We start from the raw sequence: 27,610 nt of genomic DNA on the forward strand, positions 1-27,610 counted from the left end.
TCCTCCTAGTTGGAAAATCACTACAGTGCCTTTGTTAGACCTAAGAGATGAAGGTTAAAATCACAAAAACAGACTGGAACACAGCTTTCCCGATACCGATATCTTTTCAAACTTTCTCGTCCTCTCTTCCGTACTGATAACTCTTCCTTCCTTAGTGATGTAACTGTGCTCCCAGATCTTTGAATCGTAGTAAAATCAAGCATAACATTGTTACACACAGGTAATGATCCATTCAGATCAGCTGATCATAGTGATAAACCTACATCAGCTGATGATTAGCTAATATGCTTCTACATGTCCAACTATCTCATGTGAAGCATGCAATTTAATTTATGCCTTAGCAATTTCAGATGTACTGCACCCCTGTGCAAGCTGCTTTGCAACCCACCTACATTCTGGTTCCTGTTTTCATATCATATCTGTCATGTCTGTTTTTGTTGATGGAGGTCACCGAGTGTAAATTAATGCAGGTGTAAATCCATCTTTTGACTATACTTATCCCGACTGAAATGTTGGACAAAACTACCAATTAAGAACCAAGTTGTATTAAACCCCAAATAACCCTTTAAAGTGATGTTCTGAGCCTCAGCAGGGTGTCCCAATAGCTGCTGATGAGTCTTTCACTCTCTCATGGACTGCTGGTTCTGCCGGCAACAGGCTCTTCATCGGCTCCTCTTTGCTGGAAGGAAACAGGGAGACTGGCGAAGGCGATGTGGGTGAGGAGAGGGTGGAGGTTGCAGCAGTTGAGGCAGAGGAAGATGAAGAGGAGTTGCCATCAGGGAGGCACTCTTCACAGCAGCAGCAGCAGCAGTCCATGAAGGCCTGGCCCAGCGAGCGACACAGGCACAGCAGCATCACTGGCGTCGCAGAGCAGCGCACAAACAGCAGGAACTGTCCAATCAGACCCAACGCTGGCAGAACCAGAGCCGGAAGCGCAGCGGTCACTGGGACAGAGATATACGCCAGGGTGATGTTGCAAATACTCTCTGGCAGGTTGCACGTGATGTACAAGACAGTGAGTGCCATCACAGTGGAGCGTAGCCTCTGCTCCCTCACATGCTGCTTTTTCTTTGTCGAAGATGAAGATGAAGAGGAGGAGGAGCACCTGATAGTCACCTTTTCGCTGCTGGGTTTCTGTGGTAGTCGCTGTGCTAACACCTGCTTTGTCACCAAATCGCAGGCCAGAGTGAAGAGCAGTGGCAAACAAAGGTAGCACCCAAAGAACCACCACATTCGAGCTTCGTGATAGGTCAGCACCAGAGAGTAGATGCTCTCTGGGAGCTCCACAGATGGCTCACGGACACACATATCCACCTTGAACCTTTCAGTCCGGCCTCTAAAGGCCGCCATCAGTGAGCCTGCGTGCTGGCTTTGCTGTAGGTCGTTGGGAAGCGTCGGCAGGCTGACAGTTTCCTGGAGGAGCTGCCACAGCAGGAGCTCCGGGGCAGCTAAGACCATGGAGCCCACCCAGATGACGGACAGCTTGGACAGGATGGACTGGCAGGACTCCACCTTTGGAGTCTGATGAGGCCCAGGGCCTGTGGCTGCATGGAAACGATCAATACTGAGCGCACAGAGGCTGAATGTGGCCACGCCCAAAGAGGTCACCTGACAGAGTGAGGAAATTGATCAGAAAAAAATAATATTAATAAGCCATCACTAAGAATCAATGCAGTTGCTGACAGACATTCATTCACAGTTGCATTGCAGTCATATACTAATTCAAACCACAACATCAACATGAGGATCTTGGTTTAAAAAAGCAAATATAATGTAGACGTGTTTCCAGGTGTGATTTTTTATCCTCAAAAAGAGCCATGGTAGCTGATTCCCCCACTGGGCCCAACTTGAAAAATCAATCACTGCCTCCCACCTGACCCTTTCAGAATCTGATGATTATTTTTCTACAAATGCTTCAATATTTTAATGAAGTCATGAAATTTTTTTTACATTCATACTATAAATACTCTGGATTGAAATATTTGAGCTTGCATAACTTAAAATATAGGAGTAAGCCACATGAAACACATTTGAGCTCTGTTAAAAAAAAAAGGTCATCTCACAATGTGGGATAGGTGGTTGGTCAAAAGAAGTTACAGCACATGAAAGGTTATCTACATTACAAGGACTCAGAAATGGAATTGAAGACTTAAAAAGACTGAGAGATCTGAATATAAGCAGAACTAAACACCAACAGAGACCAGATAACGTAAAAAATAACCGAAGATTAAAGACGCCTTCAAAACAATAAATATTAGCTCCAAAACCCCCAAAACAAACTGATTCAGTCCAAAAATACAAAATCTTGGGTCTACGCTCAGAGCCATGACAGAACAAATGTTTCTTAATTATTTTTAGTTATTTATGTTTTGGTCTTTTACACTCATGACTCAAACTTCTGAAGCTGCAGAACAGGTCCCAGTCAGTCACCACACGGTTAATGAGAGAAAAAAAATCTGTCCTGTCCTGATGGAACGGTCCATTACGTTACCCAAATATTGTTTTTATGTTTAATAAATGTTCAATACAATATTAATACCTAATTTATTAATAGTTAACAAAATATTGTTACTATTAACGATTTTAAAGGTTGTTTTGTTTAACCATTTTACTTCAAACTGGCATAAACAGTAAGATGATGCTAATAAGAATTAATATAATTCAACCAGTGCTTTGAAGAAAGCATGTTTGAGGATTTCCTCTGCTCTTTATGCCGGCTACAGACTAAATTACAAATCTTACAAGCATTAAGAAAAAAGTTACAAAGACAACTTTCCATTAACATTCAGAACACAGAAACAGAAATGAAAGGACACACAGAGGGGGAAAAAGGTCATTGTGTTGTAAAAGCTCTTAGCCTTCGTACTGCGGACAGTAATTGGTGCCTCGTGCCCATTAAAGTTGGTGGTTTTGGCCAGAAACACTTACTATCATTACAGAGACTTGTCCTCCCTCTGTCAGTGCTTAACGACCTCAGACTGTTAAGACACAACTCAAGATAATTAGCACAGAGCTTTAATTAGCATCAAAATAGTTTAACTAACGGAGCACAGGGCAGCTGGCAGCCTGACCTGCTTCAGTACTGTTCAGTAAAAGAGCATTTAGAAAAACAAAACAACAGTAATTCATTAACCAGAAATTAATTCACTCATTAGCATAAAAATAGGTAAAGCTGCAAAGAATAGAGGAGGCCGGCAGCCTGACCTTGTTAAAGACTGCTTCACACAAGCTGTTATTACAAATTAGTGAAACTCCACTTCAGTGATCTGAAGCTGTGTAGGCGGACAGAGCTGGTTTAGAGCCAAAAACAAAGACTCCACAGGCTGCAGGACTTTATCTCTGTGCTGAAGCATTCATCGCTCAGTGAGAGTAAATCTAAATTAAGCTCTTGCTTCAGCTTTTAACTGACCTCTAAATGAGGCCTCTTCCAATACCTTTAAATCATTTGGTCTTTAAGGAATTGTAACCGTCTTGCTTTTCATTCATTTCTGATATTTTACATAATGACAAGACTATTTAATCATGAAAACTATTTTTCAGTAGGTCCTTAAAACCCGGTGGTCTTCTATGATACGTTCTTTAAATTTCTGTTGTCCAAGGCAGCGAATCAAAGTAACATCACTGTTGTGTGATGCAGAGAAGATCCACTGAGTTAAATGTCAGCATCTCAAATTGTATTTAGGCTAAACACTAAAAGAGGACATATTCAAGAGCATTCTTTAAATACCATTTTATATCCCAAGTGTCTAATCTGTTTTTGCTTCGTCTGATTAATCACTACATTTTTAAAGCAATATCTTTATTTGTACTTTTATCCTCCATATAAGCCGGAAGCCTTTTTTCCCTGTATGCCAGTTAAACTCAGGTGTACACTGGGCCTCAAAATAGAGATTTAAAAACATGTACAAAAGCTTTTTTTAATTCCAAACTGAGCTGCTGCTGGCCCATCCTGAGCTGGTATTCTGCATTTAACCCTTGTGTGGTGGTCGTATTTTTGTTACTCAGCCAGTGTTCATGGGTCTGGTGGACCCGCTAGAGTTTTGGCTTTCCAAATTAACACTATCAAACAATTTTATGTTAAATTACTCAACAGATGTTTACTTCATCCCAATTACAAGACATATGAACAGCAAACATGGTTGATTTTTTCCCTTTACCTTTGTTAGATCACATTTATGAATTAATGTGCTTCTCGTTTTTCTTTTATATAAAATGTTATAAATAAATCAGTTATAATCAAGTGGAGTGAGTGGAAAGACACAACACATTTACACGTGAAAAAATAATTAATTGTTTAATTTTTCTTTTGAAAAAAACTGAACACGGGTCTCACAGACCCGAACGCCATACAAGGGTTAAAGAAATGGAGCTCTCTTTCAGTGACGGCCTGATATCTCTATTTCTTTTCTTTCTTTGTTCATTCATTGATTCATCAGGATTAGCAACAGTTTCTCTTTCATTACTGAGACTTAGTTTTGGAGCTGCACCTGCACATAAACACCACCATTCTTGAAAACTACATCTCTGTATTTTACTGTTTCGTTCTTGAGGAAGAAGAGCCTCTTCATGCTGGGGCCCCACACTAGCCTCCCCTGATGGTTCATAACAGACGGGTGAAGAGGCCAAACAGACCATAACGGACGTTTGTTCAAAGTAAAGGCTGCTGAAACTGAGGAGGAACAAAGACACAAACGGGCCATTCATCAGACCTGGAGGTCTCTTTATTAAACTGGAAATCACTTAAAATCAGTCAAACACGAGCTGTAAAAACTTCCATGCTTGTGTGAAAGTTTGCCTCGCTGCCTCGCTATCTGTGCAGAAATGTTCAATTCTGAATGGCTGCAGTGAGGATGATGCTAAAATAAACAACCAATGAAAGATTACCTGCAGAAAATGACCTCCAATCAACTAAATGAGTATAAAAGTGTTTTTATATCACTGAACTTTTTATATCACTATCCTAGAACTTGATGTTTCATAAATGTATTTAGAATTGAGTCAGGAGATCATAGATATTTTTTACTTATTTCACACAATTTAGAAATGTATTTCAGTAAAATCAAAGATTAATCATAATGACATTAGAGTCTATCCATTAGATTAAAGAAAAGAAAAGTCAACATCGCATTCAGTTTTAATCATTGATCACTCTTTAATCATGAATTTAATTGTTGAATAGTTTAGTATCTTCAGGCAGTTTTCATTGTTGTGTTTAATTTATAATCGCTTTTCTTGTTTTTTGATGCTTCAGCTTTTATTTAATTTATTACCACAGTTTATTGATGTCTTAATTACTTTGATCGAGGTCGATTGTGTTTAAATGTATTGCATCAAAAAACTGAAATGACTTAAAGACAAATTAAGTGACAATATATTTAAACATTTCAGTAAAACAGCTGAACAAAGTATTACGCAGATTCTTCACCTGGCAACACTTTAAGTGCATCTATAATAAACATGTAAGTATTTATTAAACAATTTATCTCGGCATTGATTAAGGGAATTTGTGGAAACACAGGAAAAAGTTGGTACATGGTAAAACTCGGGTGTGTGAAAGTTACAAGGTGTTCACACGACACTAAAAGGTGCTGCTTGTAGGCTAAATACTAAAACACTTCCTTCACGCGCACCTTCACCTCCTCCTTACCTCCAGGTAGGGCACGAGCCTGCAGGACAGGTCTCCTAGCAACCTTTTCAAGGTGAGCTCGTGGAAGATGACCACAGGCAGGCAGAAGAACAGCACGAGGAAATCCCAGAAGGCCAGGCCCGCCAGGATGCTGTTCCACGCGCTCTTCAGGTAGAAGTTGTGCCATACGATGCACATGAGCGCGAGGTTGCCAACGATGCCCGCGGCGAACAGGACGAGCGCGAGCAGCATGACTGCGTACGCCCAGTAGGAGCCGTCGGTAACTGGGAACAGCGGGTTGTGGAGCCCTGAACCGCGGCCGGACGAGTGGTTCCCCACCGGGGCGGAGGTGAAGCGGGACGTCCGCGGTGTGGTGAAGTAGGCGCTCGGGTCGTCGTACCGGCGCGGGTGCCCTAAACTGTTGGCGGGAACCGGTTCTTTTTTCCTGAAGCCCCCATCTTTGGCTCCTCGGGCCACTCGCTTTACACCGGGCAGTCCTGAACTTTGAAACCCGTTCAGAGAGCTCCTCTCCGGAGAGAGAGACGCCTGGCTGCGCGCAGGTAGTGCGCCAGCATCCTCTGCCTGCTGCGCCTCCAGCGGAGCTGCGTACCGGAGCTCCGCGCAGTGCAGAAAGAGGAGCAAAACACACCAAACCGAGCTCATTTTTTAAATAAATGCAACTGCTCCGTGTTATCCGTGTGTGTCACAGACATGTGCTGCAGAAAAACTTCACTCCTGAAATAAAAAAAAAAAGTTGTTTGTGATGCAGCTCAGCTTCTCTCCAGTCCTGACGGAGAAGTTTGGAGTCTGCTGCTCAGTTTCCAGCACTTGTTATTGGCCAACATCAAGACACCGTGAAGAAAACACGGAGTTTCCGGTGACACATTTCAAAATAATAAAAAAAGGGGTCATAAAAAAAGTCTTGTGACCACAGATCGCTCTTTAAGAGCTCCATACTGACTGGAACAAACGAAGTTAAGGTCCAAACACCAGACAGTTGGATAAAGATGACACATGCAGTGAATTATATTAAACTCCAAGAAATCCAAGAATGCTAGACAATATTTACCTTTTCTAAAAAACTATTTTATGTTTAGTGTAGAATATGAGACACTACTAGGCAAGGCAAGGCAAGTTTATTTGTATAGCACAATTCAACAATAAGGTGATTCAAAGTGCTTTACAGAGACATTAGAAACAAAAACAAATAAAAAGCATGATTTAAAATTGATTAAAACAAGCAAACAAACAAACTAATTAACAAACAAACAAAACAGCATATAAAATCAAAACGGATAAAATCAGAACAATAGATAAAATCAGTAGTTAAAATGTTAGTTTTGAAATTTAAGCTTAAAAGTGTGGATTTGGTGCTTTATTCAAATGCAGCTGAGAATAGGTGAGTCTTCAACCTGGATTTAAATAAACTGAGTGTTTCAGCTGATCTGAGGCTTTCTGGGAGTTTGTTCGAGGTATATGGAGCATAAAAGCTGAATGCAGCTTCTCCGTGTCTGGTTCTGACTCTGGGAACTGATAAAAGACCAGATCCAGATGACCTGAGGGATCTGGAAGGTTCATACTGGGTCAGGAGGTCACTGATGTATTTTGGTCCTAAACCATTCAGAGCTTTATAGGCCAGCATCAGAACTTTAAAGTCTATCCTCTGACGGACAGGCAGCCAGTGTAAGGACCTCAGAGCTGGACTGATGTGGTCCACTTTTTTGGTCTTAGTGAGGACTCGAGCAGCAGAGTTCTGAATGAGCTGTAGTTGTCTGACTGATTTTTTAGGTAGACCTGTAAAGATGCTGTTACAGTAATCAAGCCTACTAAAGATGAATGCATGGACTAGTTTTTCCAGGTCCTGTTGAGACATCAGATCTTTGAAATATTCTTGAGGTGATAGTAAGCTGACTTTGTTATTGTCTTAATGTGTTTTTCTAAGTTTAGGTCTGCATCCATCACTACACCCAAATTTCTCGCCTGGTTTGTGGTTTTTAGATGTATAGATTGAAGTTCTCTGGTGACCTGTAATTGTTTTTCTTTGGCGCCAAAGACTATTACCTCAGTTTTGTTTTTGTTTAGCTGTATTACTACTACTGTAATACCATACCAGTGCTCTGCAAGAACAATGTTTACCTTGTCAATATTCTTAAGTTAGTATTTTAGAAATCTGATATTTGCTGATGAACAAAATACACAAAGCACAGGTGAGGCTGTTATTAGTTCTTCAGGTAGTCAGACATGCAGTAGGTGTAGGCTGCTGGGGGATTTCCCATGATGCATTGAGTATTGCTCCTTCAGTCACCGTCCATGCACAATGTGTTTATACACCTTTCTGCATTTAGTTAGTTATTATTCACAGCATGTCTTTTATCCTGTCTTCCTTCTCTCACCCCATGCAATTGCAGCAGATGGCCGCCCATCCCTGAGCCTGGTTCTGCTGGAGGTTTCTTCCTGTTAAAGGGGAGTTTTTCCTTCACACTGCCGCCAACGCGCTGGCTCATAGGGCGTCATATGATTTTTGCGGTTTTCTTTGCTGTATTATTGTAGGGTCTACCTTACAATACAAAGTGCCTTGAGGCAACTGTTGTTGTGATTTGGCACTGTATGAATACAATTTAATTGAAATTAATAAAAATAAAATATTGGAACATTTTAATTCGGACCTGAAAGTCAAAGTTAACCAAATAAGTTATTATAACGTAATTGGTTATAATAACTCTCAGCATTGTTAAAGCTGCTCTCATTAGGACTGTTAATTTTATTTTATTTTTCCAAGTTCACAAAATGGTTTCAGTTACTTTGAATTATTTTTCAAAAGTCTAGTTTTTTTTTCTTATTTAGCTTTTAGTTAACTACAGCAACATTGGTCTATATACAACAGATATGCTTTTTCCAATTATATTTTATGTTTGTGCTCACAGTGAGAATAAAGCTCATCTTATCCTAAATTGACTCTTCGTTAGACTGGACTGGTTTGAGTTACGTGTATCTAATAAACTTTTTCCCATAAACTGAAAGCATTCAAATTATTTTACAAAACACAAAGGGAGACTGAAACCTCTCCTCATAGTGACCTTCATGAGGTAACAGGTCCAAAGTGGCGACAGGAGCTTCAATATTCTCATTCAAAGTGGCTCATCTCAGAAGTGCGGAAGACCAAACCCGGAAGAGAAAACGACCGCCAGTGCTACCCCTCAGCCTCCTAGTAGACATCAATTTCAAAATCCTACATCCTGAAGTTAGCACATTCAAAAGATTTTCAGAGGACTTAACCTCTGACCTTGAGGCCAAGGTCACTGGAATTTGAACTTGTGTGAGTTTAGTAGATACACCTACGATATCAATTTGAAAATCCTAGGTGTCTTCCTTCTTGAGTTATGGAATTTACAATATTTTCAGGTAGCTTGACCTCTGACCTTTAGCTTGAGGTCAACAAGATTCAAACTCAGGGGAGAGTTTTAGTAGCTGCACTATGGTATCAATTTGAAGCTCCTACATCGCCTCATTTATGAGTTATCGCACTGACAAACTTGAGTGTTCATGCTGCCCGCCCAGCAGGGTGACAACAATATCCTATCAGCCATTTACAGGCGGAGGGGTAAAAATGGTGAGATTTAAAAAAAAAATGATAATGATAAGATAATATGCCTGAAACCAGAAACAATGGAAAAGAAAATGTTTAGTTAAGTTATACCTTTCATTTTCATTTATTCTTATTTTAATTTGAAGAAGCATATTTATTTATTTGTCCACTTTTATAGCAGGTTTGGTCCTCCATAAGTGGGAGCTGCTGCTTATATGAACTCATGTTTTCACAGCAGGTAACACCTGCTGTTTACAAAAAACAAAAAACAAACTTACTACAAAATATCTCATCAAAAATATTAATATCCACTAAAATAAACATTTAATCTGAAACTCTGGACGATATTAAACATTCAGATGAGTTCACTGTCTTTGGCAGCCATCTGCTCTCCATCCTGCTGACTGCTACAATCAGTCCGAGCCAAAAAATTGGCACCAAGAAAGGAGAAATGATCGGTCAGGCATGAATTCTGTCAGGCACGAATTCAGGGCAGTGAGTGCTGAAACACAAAGACTTCATTGCCCACAATCCTCAGCTCTTCAGGGAGGACGTCAGCTTCCTCCGAGCATCCTTGTGCTTCTTGCGGTACTCCTGTGAACACAGACGGGAAAGCCGAAACATGTTTACTGAATAACTTGAGCCACTTTACGTCTTCACTCCTACATAATTATCACACTTGGCAAAGACATTTTTATGCACCTACAGATTTGACTTGCATGAAGACAAAGAGTTGTGGTTGGTAATGGAACTGTCTGACAGTGCTCATAAATGCTCCCACGAACAACTTCAAAGAAAATGTTGAACTCATAAACAGTATTTTTTTTAAAGCTCTAATATTTTTATCTAAGTTACTCGTCATAGAGAAAAATTTCTCCACAATCTGTCTCTTCAAAACTTTAAAACACATCTTTCTGCTCCAATTCTGTCTTCTTGATTACTTTCATCCATCACGGGCTAGAACTTTGTGAGATCATGCGGTTAGGACGACAGCTGGGTTCGCTGCTCTTATGGGTTTCTGGGCTGATGCCTTGCCACTGCAGACGTTTCTCACTGCCGCTGTAGCTGGGTTTCAAGATCATTAAGTAGACCACCTGTCAGTGCCTGGTAACCTGTCCAGCATTCATTCTCTCAAGCTATGACAGCTGGGACAGGCTCCAGCACCCCTGCATGCCTGAGCTGGATAAGCACTAAAGAAAATGGATGAATGGACAAACGGGAAGCTTAAGTTTTATTTAGAGAGATCAGGTCTGCTGACACAGAGGCCTAAGCAAGTAATACTGCCAGGTATGAAGTCAAGGAATAAAGGCTTGTTTGCACAAGATGTTCCCGGTGAACAGGCTGTAAGGCCTCTAAGCTCCGTGGCATCACATGTCTGTACAGGGTAGAAGGGTGACCATAGCACCACAACCTGTGTCTTGTTTACTTTTATTGTCTGAGCCAAAACACAAAGAAGTTGCAATGTGTACCATATGATTTATACTTAGATGACAGTTAGTAAACCAAATAACATCCAGAAGGTGGGTAAGAGGTGTATAAGTCACAACTCTCTCTAACACTGCCTCACTGATTGGCACCTTAAGGTACTCAATTACCAGTATTAGCAGCAGTGGTTTTAAGGGGAGTGTAGATATGTGTCTTTTTTGGTCTAGATGAGAGATTTTACTGAATTTTTTCAGATAAACTAAAAAAACCTAGTGTTACAAAAACAGTCTGGCAGTGTAATAAAGTTATGATATGCAATGTATACCACACTCACTGTGAAAGCAAATTGTGGAGCTATGTTTCTCATTAAAATTTTTTTTAAAAAAAAATTCTTAAAACCGAAGATTTAGCATCTAACAAGGTTTAACTTCTTGACCGGTTTTAGCAGTGTTCATACAAACTCTGTACCTGTCTGAGTGCACTCCTCCTCTCCTCCCACTGCTCCCTCTGCTCCTCCAACTCAGACACACGCCAGAACGACTTGGGACCATCTAAAGGAGAAAACAGTGTTCAGATCACACATCAGAACCTTTATCAATTAAAAAAAAAAAAAAAAGCAACAACAAAAATTTGGAAATCTCCACTGACATGACTGCAGATCTAACCAGCTGCTGGATACCAGTTTAATAAGTTCTGTCACCTCTGAGTTTGCAAAAAAATGTACCCACACACATGTTGACTCTCACAGACAGCTAATAAGATAATTTTCTTTTATTTCCTTTGGAATCACCATCCTACCTGTCAGTCTGTCATCATCAGGGTAAAAGAAGAAGAACTCAGTGTGTGACGGCATCACCACTCTGTAAAAACGCAACAAAAACACACAAAAGCTCAGATCATACTGTATTTTCTTTGTATCGATTCAACACACCTTCAATCTCCTGTCTCCTTTCATAACAATCTCACAGTCATATCCACTTCATGCTTTGATTGGTCAGGTGTGTGAAAGCAGCTGTGTTAATGAACCAAAAATAACTGGCAACAATGCTCTCATCTTTCTCATAAATAGTTCCTAATCAAACACAGATTGTTTTTCGTACTCTGTAGTTTTAGCTGTGGTGTTGCCTTGCTCCTCATCTTCCTCCTGCTCATCCTCTTCCTCCTCTGAGCTGCTGTCATGGAAACGTGGGTCTTGATGCCATGACACCTTTGGAGCTTGAATGGCCTCTACCTTGTAGTCGGCTGTTTAGAGAAAAATGAAAAGATTAAAAACAAACAAACAAACCCAAAAACAACAGCATTCATGTATTTGGAAGATTAAGATCAGTTCAGGCTCTACCTACCTGTCTCTTTACTTCCTGTCTCTGTGTCATCTCCAAAGAAGGAAAATTTAAATCCACACAAATCCTCTTTTTCCACACTGGGAACAGAGAGCAGCGGGGCTGACTCTTCCTCCTTCTCTTTACGCTCTTCTTCTTCCTCCTTCTGGTCCCAGTTCATCTTCTCTTCTTGTTGATCCGTCTCATCCTTGCTCTGACCAAACACGGTCTTCAGGTCACCTGACACGTCGTAATAAATCTCTTTAGAAACCTCAGGAAGCTTTTGAGCTTCCTCACGTTTCTTCTTCCTGGCAGCTTTGCTGTGAAGACAACAGATCACAGGTTGAATTTTCTGGTTTCCTGCACATGTGAATGCTAAAAACTTTATTTTATTATTGTAACTTTGCAAAAACCATATTAAACCATTTATTGACATAAATATTGAGTACCGCAAAAAAACAACAACATTACAAACATTGTTAGAATTCAGGTTTAACAGTAAAACCAGTACAATGATGACACACAGAACCATAGTTATGATTGTGTTGCAGTAGGGTGATGTTTCTGCTCAGCTGCAGGTGGAGAGGATGGGCAGAGTGATTCAGGCAGAGGAGGGAAGGCTGAGTGACACTTGAGCATGCCCGAGTTCTTTTTAAGAAGCACACAGCCATTGTGTTGTTTACAGTGTGTGAGCCCAGAAAAATAAAACCCTGATATTCCCTAAATGTAGTCTGTCTGGGTCTGTGCTGAGCTGACTTACAAGTAGTAAAGTCACTCACTGTTATATATTATTTTTACTAAGGTAGTTTCTTGTCAAAGTCTGGCACCTACAATAATAATGATTATCTGACGTATTAAATCCATCTGCTTTGGCAGGGGCGCTGGAGCATATCTCAGCTGTCTTAGGGCGAGAGGCGGAGTACACCCTGGACAGGTCGCCAGTGTGTCGCAGGGCTTGTATTAAATCCACTGCGGAAAATAATATCCAAACAAATGTACTACTTGTTTGACTGAACAGTGTTTGTCAGAAACATCTTCCCGCAAAAAGAAATTTCCATCTCTTACTACTTTTTCTGATCTAGTTTTGAAGTGTTTAGTGGAAACAAATACCATAGAAAGAGTGTAGAACAGCGGTCCCCAACCTTTTTTGTGCCACAGACCGGTTTACATCCGACAATAGGTGTAGTGGATAAACACAACAAAATAAAACCAGTACCGGTACCCAGAAAAAAGAAGATTTATTCATAACACATGGGAAAAGACGGAGTTAATGATAAAAACTATTTAAAAAAGTAAAGATAAAAGCTGATAGAAACCCTGAAAATCATAAATTTCACACCCGAACATCAACTCTCGCAGCCCGGTACTGGTCCGTGGCCTGGGGGTTGGGGACCGCTGGTGCAGAAGTTTCTACTGGATTTGTCTAAAACAACAAACTACAAAATCCTAGAACTATCCATTAAGCTTAACACAGTGTTAATATAGTTTATTTAGAGAACTTAAGAAAAATAGGTGGAAATTCATGTTTCTGAGCTTGTACCTCTCCTTCTTGACTTCCTCTTTCTTGGTCTCAAATGCAGCATGTTCTTCCTTGCTGGGGTCGTAATGAAGCGCTGACACATCTCTGCAAACACACAGTCACACAGCTTTAAGTTTCTTTATTTTCTCCACAGTGAATATGACTTGTTCCAGTTCAGAAGCTGTGTGAAGCTCACTTGAACTTCTTGGCTTTGCCAGCAGTCTTGCTGCTGCAGTGTTGTTGGCCAAGAACACTCTGCAGAATAGACAGGGTCTTCTTCTTCTCTTCCTCCAAATCCTCATCATCTTCCACCAGGGTTTTCTTTGTCTCTGAATCACAAACACGTAACAAATAATTCTTAGAATCGAAGATAAAGAAGTGTGCATGATGTACAACATAAAGAGGTTGTGTTACAGCACAACTAAACTGGTAAAACCTTTCTGCTTTCAAACAGAAAATTAGCTTGACTGTTTTGTTAATAAAAAATATTTTATCTATAACATCTGTGTAATTTCAGGCCAGCTGGTGATGCTTTAATAGACTGATGATATTTTCCATATTTCAAAAGGATTTATGTAGCTTCAGAAAATAAAAGCACACCAAGGTCCATAATATCTTATAGGAAGAAATTAATGGTAGTTGTGTTATGCTGTAAATAACCTGGTCCGGAGCACATAAAAAAAAAAAAAAACGGGGTTTCTCCATCTTGATCTACTTTCCTGCATTTACCAGCTACTGTACCTGCATCCACAGTCTCACCTGCGTCCTCCTCTTTAACCTCTTCATCCTCCTCCAGAAAGCGAGAGTCCATCCGGAAACGCTCATCTGTCCCGAAGCGAGACTGCAGCGCCATCAGCTGAGCAAAAAACAACAAACCAATATTTAGTGCGAAGTTTCGAGTTTGCACAAGTCCACGGTTGAGCTAAAACATTATGACCACCTCTGTGCAACAGTGTGGAACTTCTTTTCTCACCTTCTGTCCTGCTTGACCCTCAAACTGAGGCTTGATGTCAAACCTGCTGCCATCCTCCTCATCTTCATCGTCACTGCCGCCAAACAGCTGAGGGCCCGATGACTTCAGACGCATCTGAAACACACAAATGCAAAGTTAAAAAACAGCCCGTTTAGAGCCACATTATCACGATCAGTTAAGATGTCTACTGATAATAACCATCTTTGGTGAAATAAAGGTGGATGAATGCAGCTTTAAATTCTTATATTCCAGTTCAGAGACCTTAGCTCAGCACTCACTCACCTCTGCTTTTACTTTGACACTTTTATTTGCTGTGGCTTCATCACCAGTGGCCTCATCCTCTGATTGGCCGTCCTGGAAGAGTGTCTTCCTTGATGCTAAGACCTCTGAGTCCATCCTCTGCTGATCTCCATCGTCATTACCATCATCTTCTTCATCGTCAGAGCCAAATACGATGTGTTTCCCTGCTCCTGCCACGGGAGCATCCTAATGAAGAAACAGCGTTTTATCATTATCAGTAATTATTATTAATAAATAATACGAATTGTGTCATAAGAAAATCTGAAGCCTTCAGCACACAAAGAGGACTAAAGTTTTATTGAAACTTTTCTGCCTGCTTTTAAAGGTAGTGAGGAATATGTAGATATACTTGACATGTTTTTAGGTTCTTAATATCAGAAAAAAATATATATTTAAAAACAAACAAACAATCAAACCATGAAATTTTACATTAATAATGAAAAATTATAATTCTGTGTTCTGTCCTACAGATTAGTTTGTTTGTTTGTTTGTTTTCCAAAGAAACATCAATCAAAAACCCTTCCAAACCTCAAGTACTGCTTTGATTTTATTAACTAGGTTAAAATAATTCCAAACTAATCAGTTTATTACAATAACAATCTTATAAACACGCTGCGCTCTCACCAGGTTGGCTAGTGCTCCCTGGATGAGTTTTTTATGTTCTTCGGCCTCTTTCTGTCGTTGCTGTACAGCAGCCAGCCTCCTCATGTTGGCCTGTCTCTGCCGCTCCTCTTCCTCCTCAACTCCTAATGCCATCCGGGGGAGTGCCAGCTCTTCCTCCTCCTCTTCCTCACTGGTGGAGGTTTCCCTGTTCAAAGCTGCTTTCACACCCCCTTTAGCAGAAATGACCTGCGGCTCATTCTTATCCTTTCCAGATGAGCTGCAGGATGAAGGTGAAGCCTTGCCTGCAGATTTAACATTTACAACAATCTGACTGGAGTTCACCCTCCCCTGCTTCACTTCCTCCTCCTCTTCTTCACTGCTAGACGAAGACTCAGTCTCAGCCTTTTCTGTGTTTACACAAACTTTAGTTGTAACCTTTTTTAAAACATCAGGAGGAACCATGTCTTTTATAATCTTTCCTTTTTCCTCCTCCTCATCACTCTCATCTTCTTCATCACCATCATCACCATCATCACTCTCATCTTCTTCATCATCATCATCACCATCATCACTCTCATCTTCTTCTTCTTCTTCTTCTTCTTCTTCTTCATCGTCATCCTCTTCTTGCTCACTGCTGTCTGAAATCTTAGTTTCTGCATGATTCTGGTCTCTTACGCTTGTGATGGTTTTGCTGTCTGTTTCTTTGTGAACCAGTTGTGTAGAATCAGCGTTCATCTTCTGTTTTTTAACCTCTCTTCCTCTTCCATCGTCCTCCTCCTCGTCTTCCGATACCTCATTCAATGCTTTTGTGCCCTGGAAGGCAGGCAGTGGTGCTGACGTGACAGCTTGTCTTTTCCTCTTTTTCTTCTTCTGTTCATCCTCGCTGCTGTCGTCCTCCATTATCATGGCGAGGATCTCTTCAGGCGTGGAGCCTTTCTTTGGAGCAGGTTGCTCTGCAGGAAAAGACGGGAAAAGCGTTTCTTGTTCTAGTCCAGCTCCGAGGAAGCTGGGAGCTACAGTCTTTGAGTTCTGCTGGGCCGCCTCAGCTAGCCTCTGCAGGTCAGCCAGGGAGATCTCCAGATGGGTGATATTAGAAAACATGGCTTCATAATCAGAGTCTGAACATGAATCTACCGAGTCTACTTCATCACCCTCATCTTCCTCATCCCTATCTGATTCTGATGAGGACGGCCTTACGACAGGGAGGTCACGAGTTTTCTTATTTAGCTTCTGTTCACTAGAATCCCTCTTTTGCTGCACGCAGGACGGTTTTCTAGAAGTAAGGTGTTCTTCATCATCTGTTGATCCGTCCTCTTCCTCTTGCTCTCCAGCTTTTCTCTTCTTCTTTGTTTTTCTCTTCTTGTCTGTGTTGTTTCCTGAGAGGTGCTCTGCTGTTGGGGGAGTATGTTTCTCCTGACATTTAGCAGGAGGAGGTTTCCTCGATGCAAAGAGTTCATCTGTGTCAGCAGAGTCGTAGTCATCCTTGTCTTGATCACCTGGAATCACAAAGAGGAAAACCTGCTATTCCAAAGATCAATTTTTTTTTCTGGGATGGAGAAAATGACAATGATTCACTTATATTTAATTCTATTATTTTTACTGTAGTGACTTTTGACATAATTTGGTACTGATCAGCGTCACTCAATGAAAGAACATCCCTGATATCATGGTTTGAATAAAGCTAATACCGCACTCTTCCCTAGAAATCTGCATCCACACACGCACTACATAGAATTAGCAGTCAATGTGGCACAAAAATCCACAAATAAAAATCAGGTTACTTGATGTAATCTGTTTAAGAATTTGGCATCTTTTCTGCTCGTCAAAGTACAAATAAAATCATACAAAATGAAACCTGTGGCTTTCATGGTTACTTCAGTACAACAGAATCCTGTGTGAGAAGTCTTTGTTATTGCATTTTTGCACACGTGAACCTACATGTGCATTTGAAAGTAAAATGAATAAGCAGCCATAAAGTTAAACTCATCACTTAGGTAGAATTGTAAACATAAACAATGACAAATTTGAATTTTTAAAATGCGCAAACTGCCTGTTTCAAACACATCTGTTACCTATGCATGCAGATTTTGCTAAGAAGTCATATCCAACCACTTCCAGATTATCCTCCTCCACCTCCTGCTGCTGTGGTGTAACATGGGAGGTCTGCTGAGCTGCCACCAGCCTGCGGATTTCCTCTTCTGAGTCGCCATCGCTGTCAGTAAAGCGTGTCCACTTCTTCTGTGCCAGTCTGTGGTTGTTTTGTTTTTCAAATCCGTTGGTGAGCTGATGACCCTCAGTGCGATTGACAGAGTTGACAGGGTGTTCAAATCTAAGGTAAATCAACAAAAGAAAGGGACACTAAATATTCAGAAACTGGTATTCCAAAAACCCAGAAACCATGAATCAGAACGGATTATTGAAAGCTTGCAAAGCTCTAGGAACATCAGGAAATCTGATAGGAACCTTTGAGAATTAAACAAAAATGGAAATATGGAATGTCAGGAACAAGTGTGGACTTCTAACAAGTTCAGAAACCAGGTGGCTTGAAGAACACAATAAATCCATTAGAGGTTTTAGTCATTAAAAAAAAAAGTTATCTTAACTCCAGAAATAAATATGTCAGAATCACTTGTACCAGTAGATATCCCTCATAATTCCAAAGCTAACACCTGGGCATCCCAGAAATTACAGAAAATGTCCAGGAGGCAAAGTGGATCGAGGAAGGAAAATCTAAAATCCCAGAGGCCCTCGGAGACAGAAACCAACTGAGACCTTGTGGATTAACCAAATCAAACCTGGTTTACTTGAATAGTCTGAAAAGGTCACATGGATACCTGGTTCTGCCAGAAACATTGTCTGTCCGACTCTTCTTGGGTCTCCATGGCTCACATGGGGGGAACTCTCCCCGCCTCTTCTTACTGATTTCGTCATCCCCACCCTGGACCTCCCAGGTGAGCTGGGTCACAGGTGTGGCCTCATCAGGGATGGTGTTTCGGTCCAGTTTGCGAATATTGTGGCTGTATTTCGATGGGTCGTACTTCAGGTTTCGAGATTTGCTGCCTTTCTGACTTCTGAGCTGCAAGATGGGGAGGACCCGTCCAAATTTACTGACCACCCAGTCCTGAAACCAGAGGACAGTCAACACCAACCTTAAACCCTTAAAACTAAAATGTAATAATTTATGTTAAGGGGATTCAATTTTTAAAAGAATTGGTTTCCACATTGTGACTACATGACCCCACAAGAGAGCAAGTGCATTCGTTATAATCATGTCTTGAGGGAAAGAGTATGACTAGACCTTGTGTCCTGGGATTTCGGTCCCCGGAACCGCAGCCTTCATGGTGAAGTTGTCCACACCAGCTTTACTCAGTGAGTCCAGAAGCTTCTGTCTCTTGTCCTCAGCTGCAGGCTGTTGGAGATGCTGCTCTACTGACTCCTGCCGCTCCTGAGCCAGCCTATGACACAGTCAATACAGAGCTTTTAGCTCTCAAGCTAATAGATAGGAATAATTTTCTACAGGTACAGAGATCAAATTTTTAAGATTGGAGAACATACGGTAAAATCCAGAATTTTCAAACTAGACAATCAACAGTTGTGAGCCTTGATATTAAAGTCTGAGTTAAAAAAAAAATCACCCCCCTAATAATTCAATAATAATTTCCACTTTTCTGTCAGTGTTAGATTTACATGGCGCGATCGACGTGGTTGTACCTGTGCAGGAAACTCTCTTTTGCTATTTCAATCTGCAGAGTTCCCCCTTTCCATTTAGACTTGTTTAGCACTGTCAGGCCTGCAGAGGAAACACACCAATCTCATAATGCAACAGTTTTTTTTTAATGTTAGTTTAGAAAGCAGACTGTAGAAAATTTACTCAATGGTGCAAACAACACAAACATAATTCTCACTGAAAGTGTTAACTACATGTTTAGATGAAGGGTTCCTTCAGTTTGGCGGATGAGGCGTCCCACTAACAGTGTGAATGAATATTAGTTACATAAGTTAGTTAACCCTGTGAGGTCTAAGTCATCACTGGTGACAACTCCAACCCTATGCTCACAGAATATGTTTGTTTTCTCCAAGGTTTTGGTAAATATAAAACAAACAAAAAAATAATTCTCACTGACACACATAAGAAATTATTTACTTTTTCCCCTCAAAATAGTCATCTGTGCTTCTCTCTATTCTTATTTAGACTTAAATATACTGTAACTACGCTTCTTATTCCTGGTTTTTGTATATATTGCTTTTGTTGTGTTGTATTTGTGTTATGCACCTTGGAGCATAACATCCATCCATCCATCCATTTGCTTCCGCTTATCCTTTTCAGGGTTGCGGACGGCGCTGGAGCCTATCCCAGCTGTCTTAGGGCGAGAGGCAGGGTACACCCTGGACAGGTCGCCAGTGTGTTGCAGGGCTAACACATATACACAGACAACCATTTGTACTCACATTCACTCCCGCATTCACGCCTGTGGACAATTTAGAGTCTCCAATTAACCTAACCCCACTTACTTAGTGGGGATGACAACCCTTAAATCCTAAAACACATGTTTAGAGTTAGAAGTTTGGGGTTGTCACTGATAATGACTTAGACCTCGGGGTTAAATCTGAGGATTTTCAGCGGCAGCTATGGTCACTTACATTTCTTCAGGTCGGCATCTGAAATATTGATGTTGACATAGCCAAAGGTTTTAAAGGGAACACCTGCAGGAGGAACAATAAGATTATCAAGATGTAAGAATTCATAATGAACAAAACATAATGATCATAAATCTATTTTCGATTATGCTTTTTCTGATTAATTTTTATTGTCCCTGACCAAAAAAATAAAAAAGTAAACTAAACTTTCACAGTTGTATTGAAAATCTTTTTAATGTTCAGAGCAGCCCTGACATCTTGTATTTAAGCATCACTTGTAAATAAAGTTGTATAATTTGTGGAGTGTGAGAACAACAGCTAAAGATTTTTTCAATGCAAATTAGATGTAAATAAGTTCAAACTTTAAGTATGTTTTCTTGTTTTAAATAGAAATGCACAGTAAAATAAGAAAATGCTTTAGAGTTTAGTTTTCTTTGGATTTTAACTTTTAACAAATAAAGTTATACATAAATGAATGCTGCTGGTTCGTTAATATCAGATGCCTTCCAATACAACAATTGCACAAGTACCTGATAGTGACAGTGCTGAATGTGAAAGGTGATTTCAATAAAATTAGATAAACAGAATTTAAACATCGTTACTGTCACCATTCTGGCTGTCAAAGTGTGTCAGTGTATACTGGATTCCTCACCCTCTGGGTCTTTCCTGGTCCGGAGCTCCACATCCTCAACGGCTCCAAACTTTCCAAATCGATCCTTCAGATCCTTCTCAGTGACCGTGTGGCTTAACCCACCGACGTACAGTCGCCGCATTGCTGTGACTGTAAGTATAAGGTGGCTACACTTTAAAAAGCTTTGTAAATTGATGTTCAGCTGATCTACCAGGCATAGTAAGTACACTATCACTACCTCGCATATTTTACACATTTATAAATACTGCATACATAACCATTTGTAAAACATGCAGGAAAGTCATACAAAAAATAGATTCATATTCAAACAAAAAGCGAAAAGCAAAATGCTTCTCATAAATCTACAGATACTCTCACTGCTCGCATGAAAGATCAGGCCAGATGAGATCTGCTCGTCTGTACGGTTCTGAATTGTGTTTTACTGTTTCTAATATTGTGTCCACTCCATTGCACTGCACATTGTGCGTCTCAGTATAATACAGCACAATCCAACGAAATTACAAACCAAAGACTTCATAATAACTTTAAAGCTGAAACACCTTTTAAAGCAGCGTCCAAAATGAATAAACTTAAGAGGACTGGACTGAGAGCAGAGCCTCAGGTTTTAGCTGTAAGCAACTGAGTGGATCCAGTAAATCCATTTCAGCCTGGAGGAACTCCAGAAATAGAGCATAACATAAATCACAGAGCATCTACTACATATATGATCTCTAAGTGAGTCGATTTATAACTACTCTTATTTGTTATCGCGAACATTTTTACATAAAAAGTCCGAAAAGCTACAAATGTTTACCTCACATGTATCCAGCTGGTGTTACCACAATTTCTGTCCGGAGCTGAGGTCCTGCAGATAAATCCGTCCGTAACATTTTTCTCGGGAACCACCCAAATGTTCCGTAGACTCAACGGTGGTTTAAAAATGAATAAATAAACGAACTCGCTGCTAAGGGATGCCGGTACATTTTTTAATTATAAAAGTGTTTACTTAAGAAAGCTAATTAACATATAATTGTTATATTCCATTTTATTGATAAAGGAGAAAAAATAATACACACTAGGTACAGCTGCGGATTTCCATTATTTCTACGTGGGGTGAAGGAGTCACCCAAATTCCTGGTGGGCTATGATTTTGTGGCTCATTTGCGATGATAAAACACTTATATTTACTTTAAAATGCAAACATGTATACAACAGTAGTATTTGTTTTAACAGAGCCATAGTGCTGGCGTGACTGTTATTCAAGGAGGCAATTTCTTCCCCCCTCGGATTTTAGAAAAGTGGTAGAATCCAGAGGGCGCGAGTTTCCGAAGTGCTCGGTTCCATCTGCTAAGAAACGGAAAACAAACAGGTAAATACAGATAATCATTACTTAATAATGGCAGAACTCTTTTATATCAGCTACTGAAATAGAACTGTGAATTGTTAAAAACACTTCTTCTTCACAACGGAAACAGCTGTGGAAAGTTAGCTCGAAAGTTTGTCTGTTGTTGTTAACGTTGTTGTTATTTTTATAGTATCTCGTTAGCCGGGATTTACTGGTTCAACTAATGAAAGCGTAACCACTTTGACACCTTTTTTCTTAACTGGTGCGTTTATAGTTTAAAACTCTCGAAAAAGCACCTCTTCAGTGGTGCTGTGTTCACTTTTCACCGTTTCAGTAAATTCGTCTGACTAAAGTTAATTGAAAGGGAGAGGATAAAATAAGGAGTTTCACCAGTGTCAAATAAAGAGAGATTAATTTTGAATTCAAATGCAAAGCTACCCTATTAGTCCAAGCGTCATGGATTCCTATCACTTCACTCTGCAAAGCTGGATTAACCTAAACTGGAACAAGCACCCATGACGAGAGAGTTAAGAGAAGGAAAGTAGGGTTGTTTGTGGTAAAACAGTGATTCTCTGTTAGAGTCAAAACCATTTCTTTATTGCATCCAATAATTAGTATAAAATTATTGGTTGATTAGATTATTAACTGATATTAGCAATGTCTGTAATATAATGAAGTTGATCCAACTTTTCAGACTGAAAATATATAATTCCTCTAAGTACAATTTTTTTTCTTTCTTTTCTTTTCCTGTAGATTTGTGGTTTTAATCTGTAAATTTCAAATTGATACTTTTTTATAAGTTCTAAAGTTGTGCTGGCAAACTAATATGCGTGTCTTTGTTTTAACTAAATCATTTGATTTTTATCCTTCAAGATGGAGAAGATGAGTGATGAGAACACCGAGGAGGTGAAGGTGCTTGAGTCTGAGATCGAGCGTCTTCAAGCTGAAGTTGAATCGCTGCAGCACCAACAACAGGAAATCAATAAGGACATAACGTTCCACTACAGCCAACAAATGGAAAATGCTCTGTGAGTTTTAATTTTTGTTCTGCATTTTGCGAAATCTGTCTACAGCTTTACATCATAAATTATTTGGCTTCACAGAGTGTTCATGTGCGGGCAGAGACAAGAAGGAGGGAAGGAGATGGTGATGTCCAGACTCAAAGAGGAGCTGGAGGAGCTGGAGGAGGATGTGAAACTGCAGACAGAAATTAATGGCATCACTTTGAACAGCTGCACCACAAAGACTCTACAAAACAGTAAGAGCAGGGTCTCAAACCACAGTCTTCACTGCCATCTGACCTGTTATGTATTAAATAGAGGATTAAGATTCCATCAGAATATAAATCTGATGCATCTTAATTATTTATGTCATTTAGTGTTTTCATTTGTTCCCTGTGTAGTTTAGTATATAATGTATTTTTATTTTATTTTTTGTTGTTTGATTTGTTTTTGTTTGTTTTTTCCCATTATCTGCAAGGTTTTGATGAGCTAAACAATATTCATTTGGTTTGTGCCTGCATGATTGACACTGATCAAAAACTTATATGTGACTGTATGCCAAAAAAGACAGGCTTCTACCATGAATGTAAATAATACATGAACAACATTCTTTTGGAACACAATGCACTGTAGGCTTTAAGGTCCCTTTAGTGGATTTTGGTATGAAATGATAGATCTAAAAATAATTGCATTTGTGTATGTTAGGTGGCAGAAAGCTGGTTCAGCAGCTCTCTTTGTCGGGTAACTGCTCTGAACTGGTCTTCCAGGTCGAGTTTCAGCTTTCCGAGATCAAGGTGAGTTGTTATATTTCCTTCCGTTTTTGTTTATGGATTATAGTTTTCCTCCGGTCTGAAACTGTTCATTGAACTCTTGCTTTGATTTTTGCAAGTACTTTTCAGCTTATTTTATCTTGTGTCCATATTTCTAACCCATCTAGTGTCTGATTTTCTGTTTTTTAACCTATTATTATTATTATTATTATTATTATTATTATTATTATTATTATTATTGTGTAACCATATATGTAGCTGTCACTGTGACCCAGACTTGGTGTTTAAGTCCAGTTGAGTCTGCATGTTGTAGATATGTTGGCTCAGATACTCAAAATCTCAGTCTTAATAAAACGTATTATTTTAAAAATTAACTAAAATCGTGGCTTTAGCTTGGGACTGTATCGATTATTAGTTGTTATTGTTATAGGCTATTATTATTATTAGTATTCACATGTATCTCTACTTGTCTTATGCACAATCTGTTTAAGGTTTTGATCATACAAAGACTGGTGTTGCCTTAATCTTACTCCACTTTAATTTGCGACAGATGAAATTTGTTTCAATCTTTAACTAAAGTAGAAAATAAGGTATATAAACATTCTCAGAGACAAAAACCATACTGAATTCTTTCTGGAGTGCTGTGTCCAGCCAGCAGAGGGTGACAAAGCCATGTGCCTTAGTGTTTCACTGATGAGTGGTGTTGTTTTACAATTCTTGTGATGATGTCTGATATTCAGTAACAATAATAAAACTATGATTATGATATTCACCAGTAGCTTACTTGGGAAATGTTAACATGTTTTAAAAGGCTGCAGGTGCCTGAACACAGTATCCTCCTAAATGATTTGTAACTTGCAAAAATGGCTAAATCAGGTGTATATTTATTTTCAAAATTGTGAACGTAACCGAACACACGAGGACAACTTTCAGCACTTGGAGCTCTTTCAGGCTACATTTGTATCTGTAACAAAAAAGTTCTGAAGTTTTATATCCTACTTCATATCTAGGTGTGTTAGAATCCCGTTTTTGACTGTCACATAAAAAAAAAAAGACAATTCAACATCAGCTAATAGTGTAAATGTAAAGTTAACAGTAATTTTTAATTTATTGTGCAGTATAATGACCAATAAACCAGCTTCATGTTGGTCCAGAAGTCTTCTGGTTTTAATTTTAGCTCATTTGGCCACCAGTGAAGCTGGGCTTTAGGAATAATGTATATAAGCTGTTTCGTGAAGTCATTTAAGATGCAGATTTTACCCATACTTTTTGACACAAGTAACTCAGTAAAGACTTTAATTGTTTGTTTTCTGGTTTTAATTCTAGCTACACTGACTATTAGAGCAAGCAGATGGTTTTATTTAAAGCTTTTCACAAAATGTTATTAAAATTACAATTAGCCAAAGGGTTTTAACTTGTTTTAATGAGAATAGTACTTGTTTTGTTGATTTGAAACCATCTCTTCTTACCCTTAACTGTAGTTTAATGTTTACTGACCTTTTTATTGCACCTTAATGTGGACTAGCACAACTTCCAGTAACCTTAAATTGTTTTGTTTGTTGTAACACATTGAAACCAACCAGCGTATCTCCATATATATATATATATAAAAACACCTTTTTCATTAACACAGAGAAAGAGCTGTTTAGTCGAAGCCAAGTTCAGCATGAAGGCTGGTGGGGTGGGGTGAAATGGCTAGCCTAACTCTGTAAAACATTTAGAAATTTACCAAAGGTTAGATAAAAAGCAAGGTTTTCTTGTATATTTAGTTAAAATACAAACAGGTGAGTAAAAATAATACACATTATGGATTGTGAATGCTCTGAACTATTTCTTTAGAGCATCAACTGGGCCCTTGGCTTTTCCTGAAAATATTTTCCCCAATTTAATAAGGCTAAATGATCAGTTTTGTTTTGCTTCTCACATTCAGGGAACTGAAAAACAGGCTTAATTTGTTAAGCTATTATGTGTCACCACTCATCTGCCCATTGTTTATTACCCACATTTTGCTCCTGATCACATTAACCATGATGAAAAGATATGGTGAAAGTGTAGCTTAGAAACTTTACTGATTATATATCAGTTATATAATACAATATATATAGTCCAGACACTGAACTGTAAATGCTTACTCAGCTGTTTGAATCTGTAAGAGAAATGAAACCAGTTTAACTCAAGAATAATTATATAATAGAGATTAAAATTCAAGAGGAAATTTGAGTTCAGTCACTTCTGTTGTATTGTTTTGCTTTGCTTTTGTGAGTTCTTATAATTGGATAATAGTGAAATCCAAAGGGCCATGCATGACATGTCAGCGTGACATTCTCTTAATCTGACAAAGTATTTAAAGCAGAGCAACACAGATGGGTGAAACTGGTCACTGTAAATAAAGTGACTCATTGTGCTATAACTGAATAATGGATTGTGTGTTATTTCCTGCAGGACAGTGAGAGATCAAAGAGGACCATCGGCGATCTGAATGTGGTGCTTGATTCAAGTGACCTGCAAAACTTCAGCAGCTTCTTGTCAAGGTGAATGAATTAACAGTTAACCTGTGTTCTAAAGAACTGTACTCAAAAGCAGAGCTGTTCACTTCAGGAAGAGCAAAACATGAAGAATCATTTAAATATTGAGTAAGTGGCATGTTTTTGGACAGACATTTCTTAAAGACATTTATAGTGTTCCACCTGGTTGGTCACATAGAAAGTGACAGAAAAAGTAATGTAATGGATGAAAAATTAGGTCTAAATAGACAAATACACATGTTCCTTAACCTGCATACCTTTGGCCAATTACTGTGGTCAGTTTCTCATTTATTTACACTCTGTCTGTCTGTGGTCCAGCTCCACATGTTTAATATTGGTTGTTATCCCTGTCAGAATGAAGCTGCCTGTATAATTTAACTGAAGTGCTTTTTAAAGTAGATGAAATTGTCACACAGCAAACATCTCTCTTCAGGCCGAACCTTCTCACTCACACTTACTCATTCTTGGTCTCACAAATGGCAAGCCTTTCCAAAGACAAACAGCACAGGTGTTACTCATTACATTTATAAAGGCTGGATTCCTTCTAGGTGTGTTGCATACTGGCACAAACACCTGTAAATGGAGCAGAGCCATCTATAATATTAATTACACCCACTCTTTTCCTGCTGTGACTGTCCAATGTATCTGAGCTGAATCTGGTCTTATTATAGGTTTACTCAGTGATGCTTGGAGCTTTAGTCACTGTTTTTCCCCAGCAGGTGCTTTTTACACAGCAAGAAAAAAATGTTAATTGCTATCAAACCCACTGGGTTGCAAATTATATTTCTGTCTAGAATCCCCATTTAACCTTTAATAAGGTTTCTTCTTGTCTTTAAGTAATGTTCCACCCTTATTGTCTTCTACCAGCTGAGAAGTTCAGGTTTATATTGTAGGGTAAAGACCCAACAATATTAGAGGGAACACCCTAAGAATCCCACTGTCACCAAGTGCTTCCCTGATGGTAAAGGAGAAACCTTTTAACAGGAAGAAACGTCCAGCAGAACCGGGCTCAGGGAGGGCCATCCATCTGCCATGAGGGGAAAGAAAAGAGAGCCGAGGGAGAGAGTCAGAGTTTAATCATTACTAATGCTGGTTTAAACCTCTAAATGCAATAGTGATGATTAAACACATGGAAAGAAAATTGTTGAGTGAAGAAGAAATACTCAGTGCATCATTGGAAGCACCCAGCAACCAAAATCTATTGCAACATAACTAAGAGATGGTCTTGGGTTATCTGGTCTAACCCTTACTGTAATCTTTATCATAAAAGAAAGTTTTAACCTAATCTTAAAAGTATACATAGTGTCTCTCTCAAATCCAAACTGGGAGCTGGTTCCACAGGAAATGGA

At 39.4% G+C, this 27,610-nt stretch overlaps 3 protein-coding genes across 5 annotated transcripts in view; 1 reads left to right on the plus strand and 2 right to left on the minus strand.

Moving 5' to 3' along the window:
- Nucleotides 1-439: 439 nt before the first annotated feature.
- Nucleotides 440-6,429, minus strand: gpr37l1a (G protein-coupled receptor 37 like 1a). The gene is made up of 2 exons (XM_026167215.2): nt 5,648-6,429; nt 440-1,608 (listed from the first exon to the last, which is right to left on the minus strand). Exons 1-2 carry the CDS (start codon nt 6,287-6,289, stop codon nt 586-588), a joined length of 1,665 nt encoding a protein of 554 aa, XP_026023000.1. The 5' UTR covers nt 6,290-6,429; the 3' UTR covers nt 440-585.
- Nucleotides 6,430-9,312: 2,883 nt separating this feature from the next.
- On the minus strand, nt 9,313-21,566 carry nol8 (nucleolar protein 8). Of its 2 annotated transcripts, XM_026167216.2 has the most exons (18): nt 21,435-21,566; nt 20,642-20,770; nt 19,993-20,055; nt 19,063-19,141; nt 18,650-18,806; nt 18,186-18,472; nt 17,424-17,680; nt 15,373-16,847; nt 14,731-14,934; nt 14,449-14,562; nt 14,235-14,331; nt 13,672-13,804; nt 13,497-13,580; nt 11,981-12,276; nt 11,738-11,879; nt 11,436-11,497; nt 11,106-11,188; nt 9,313-9,806 (listed from the first exon to the last, which is right to left on the minus strand). In XM_026167216.2, exons 2-18 carry the CDS (start codon nt 20,760-20,762, stop codon nt 9,747-9,749), a joined length of 3,714 nt encoding a protein of 1,237 aa, XP_026023001.2. In that variant the 5' UTR covers nt 20,763-20,770; nt 21,435-21,566; the 3' UTR covers nt 9,313-9,746. The 2 variants fall into 2 exon arrangements, with proteins under 2 accessions (XP_026023001.2, XP_080157304.1); XM_080301178.1 differs by lacking the exon at nt 19,063-19,141 and having other exon boundaries at nt 21,435-21,465.
- Nucleotides 21,567-21,721: 155 nt separating this feature from the next.
- The window catches only part of cenpp (centromere protein P), a 118,619-nt gene continuing 112,730 nt past the window's right edge, over nt 21,722-27,610 (plus strand). Inside the window, exons 1-6 of one of the 2 annotated variants that reach the window (XM_026167225.2) lie at nt 21,722-21,757; nt 21,854-21,989; nt 22,839-22,993; nt 23,069-23,223; nt 23,672-23,760; nt 26,179-26,267. In XM_026167225.2, coding sequence (XP_026023010.1) covers nt 22,839-22,993; nt 23,069-23,223; nt 23,672-23,760; nt 26,179-26,267 — 488 coding nt within the window. In that variant the 5' untranslated portion in view covers nt 21,722-21,757; nt 21,854-21,989. Of the gene's footprint in view, nt 21,758-21,853; nt 22,228-22,838; nt 22,994-23,068; nt 23,224-23,671; nt 23,761-26,178; nt 26,268-27,610 lie in introns of those variants that run through there. The other variant, XM_026167227.2, reaches the window with a different exon arrangement.

The sequence above is a fragment of the Astatotilapia calliptera genome, chromosome 5 (genome assembly GCF_964374335.1).
Source record: "Astatotilapia calliptera chromosome 5, fAstCal68.1, whole genome shotgun sequence".
In the NCBI taxonomy this organism is placed as follows: Eukaryota; Metazoa; Chordata; class Actinopteri; order Cichliformes; family Cichlidae; genus Astatotilapia; species Astatotilapia calliptera.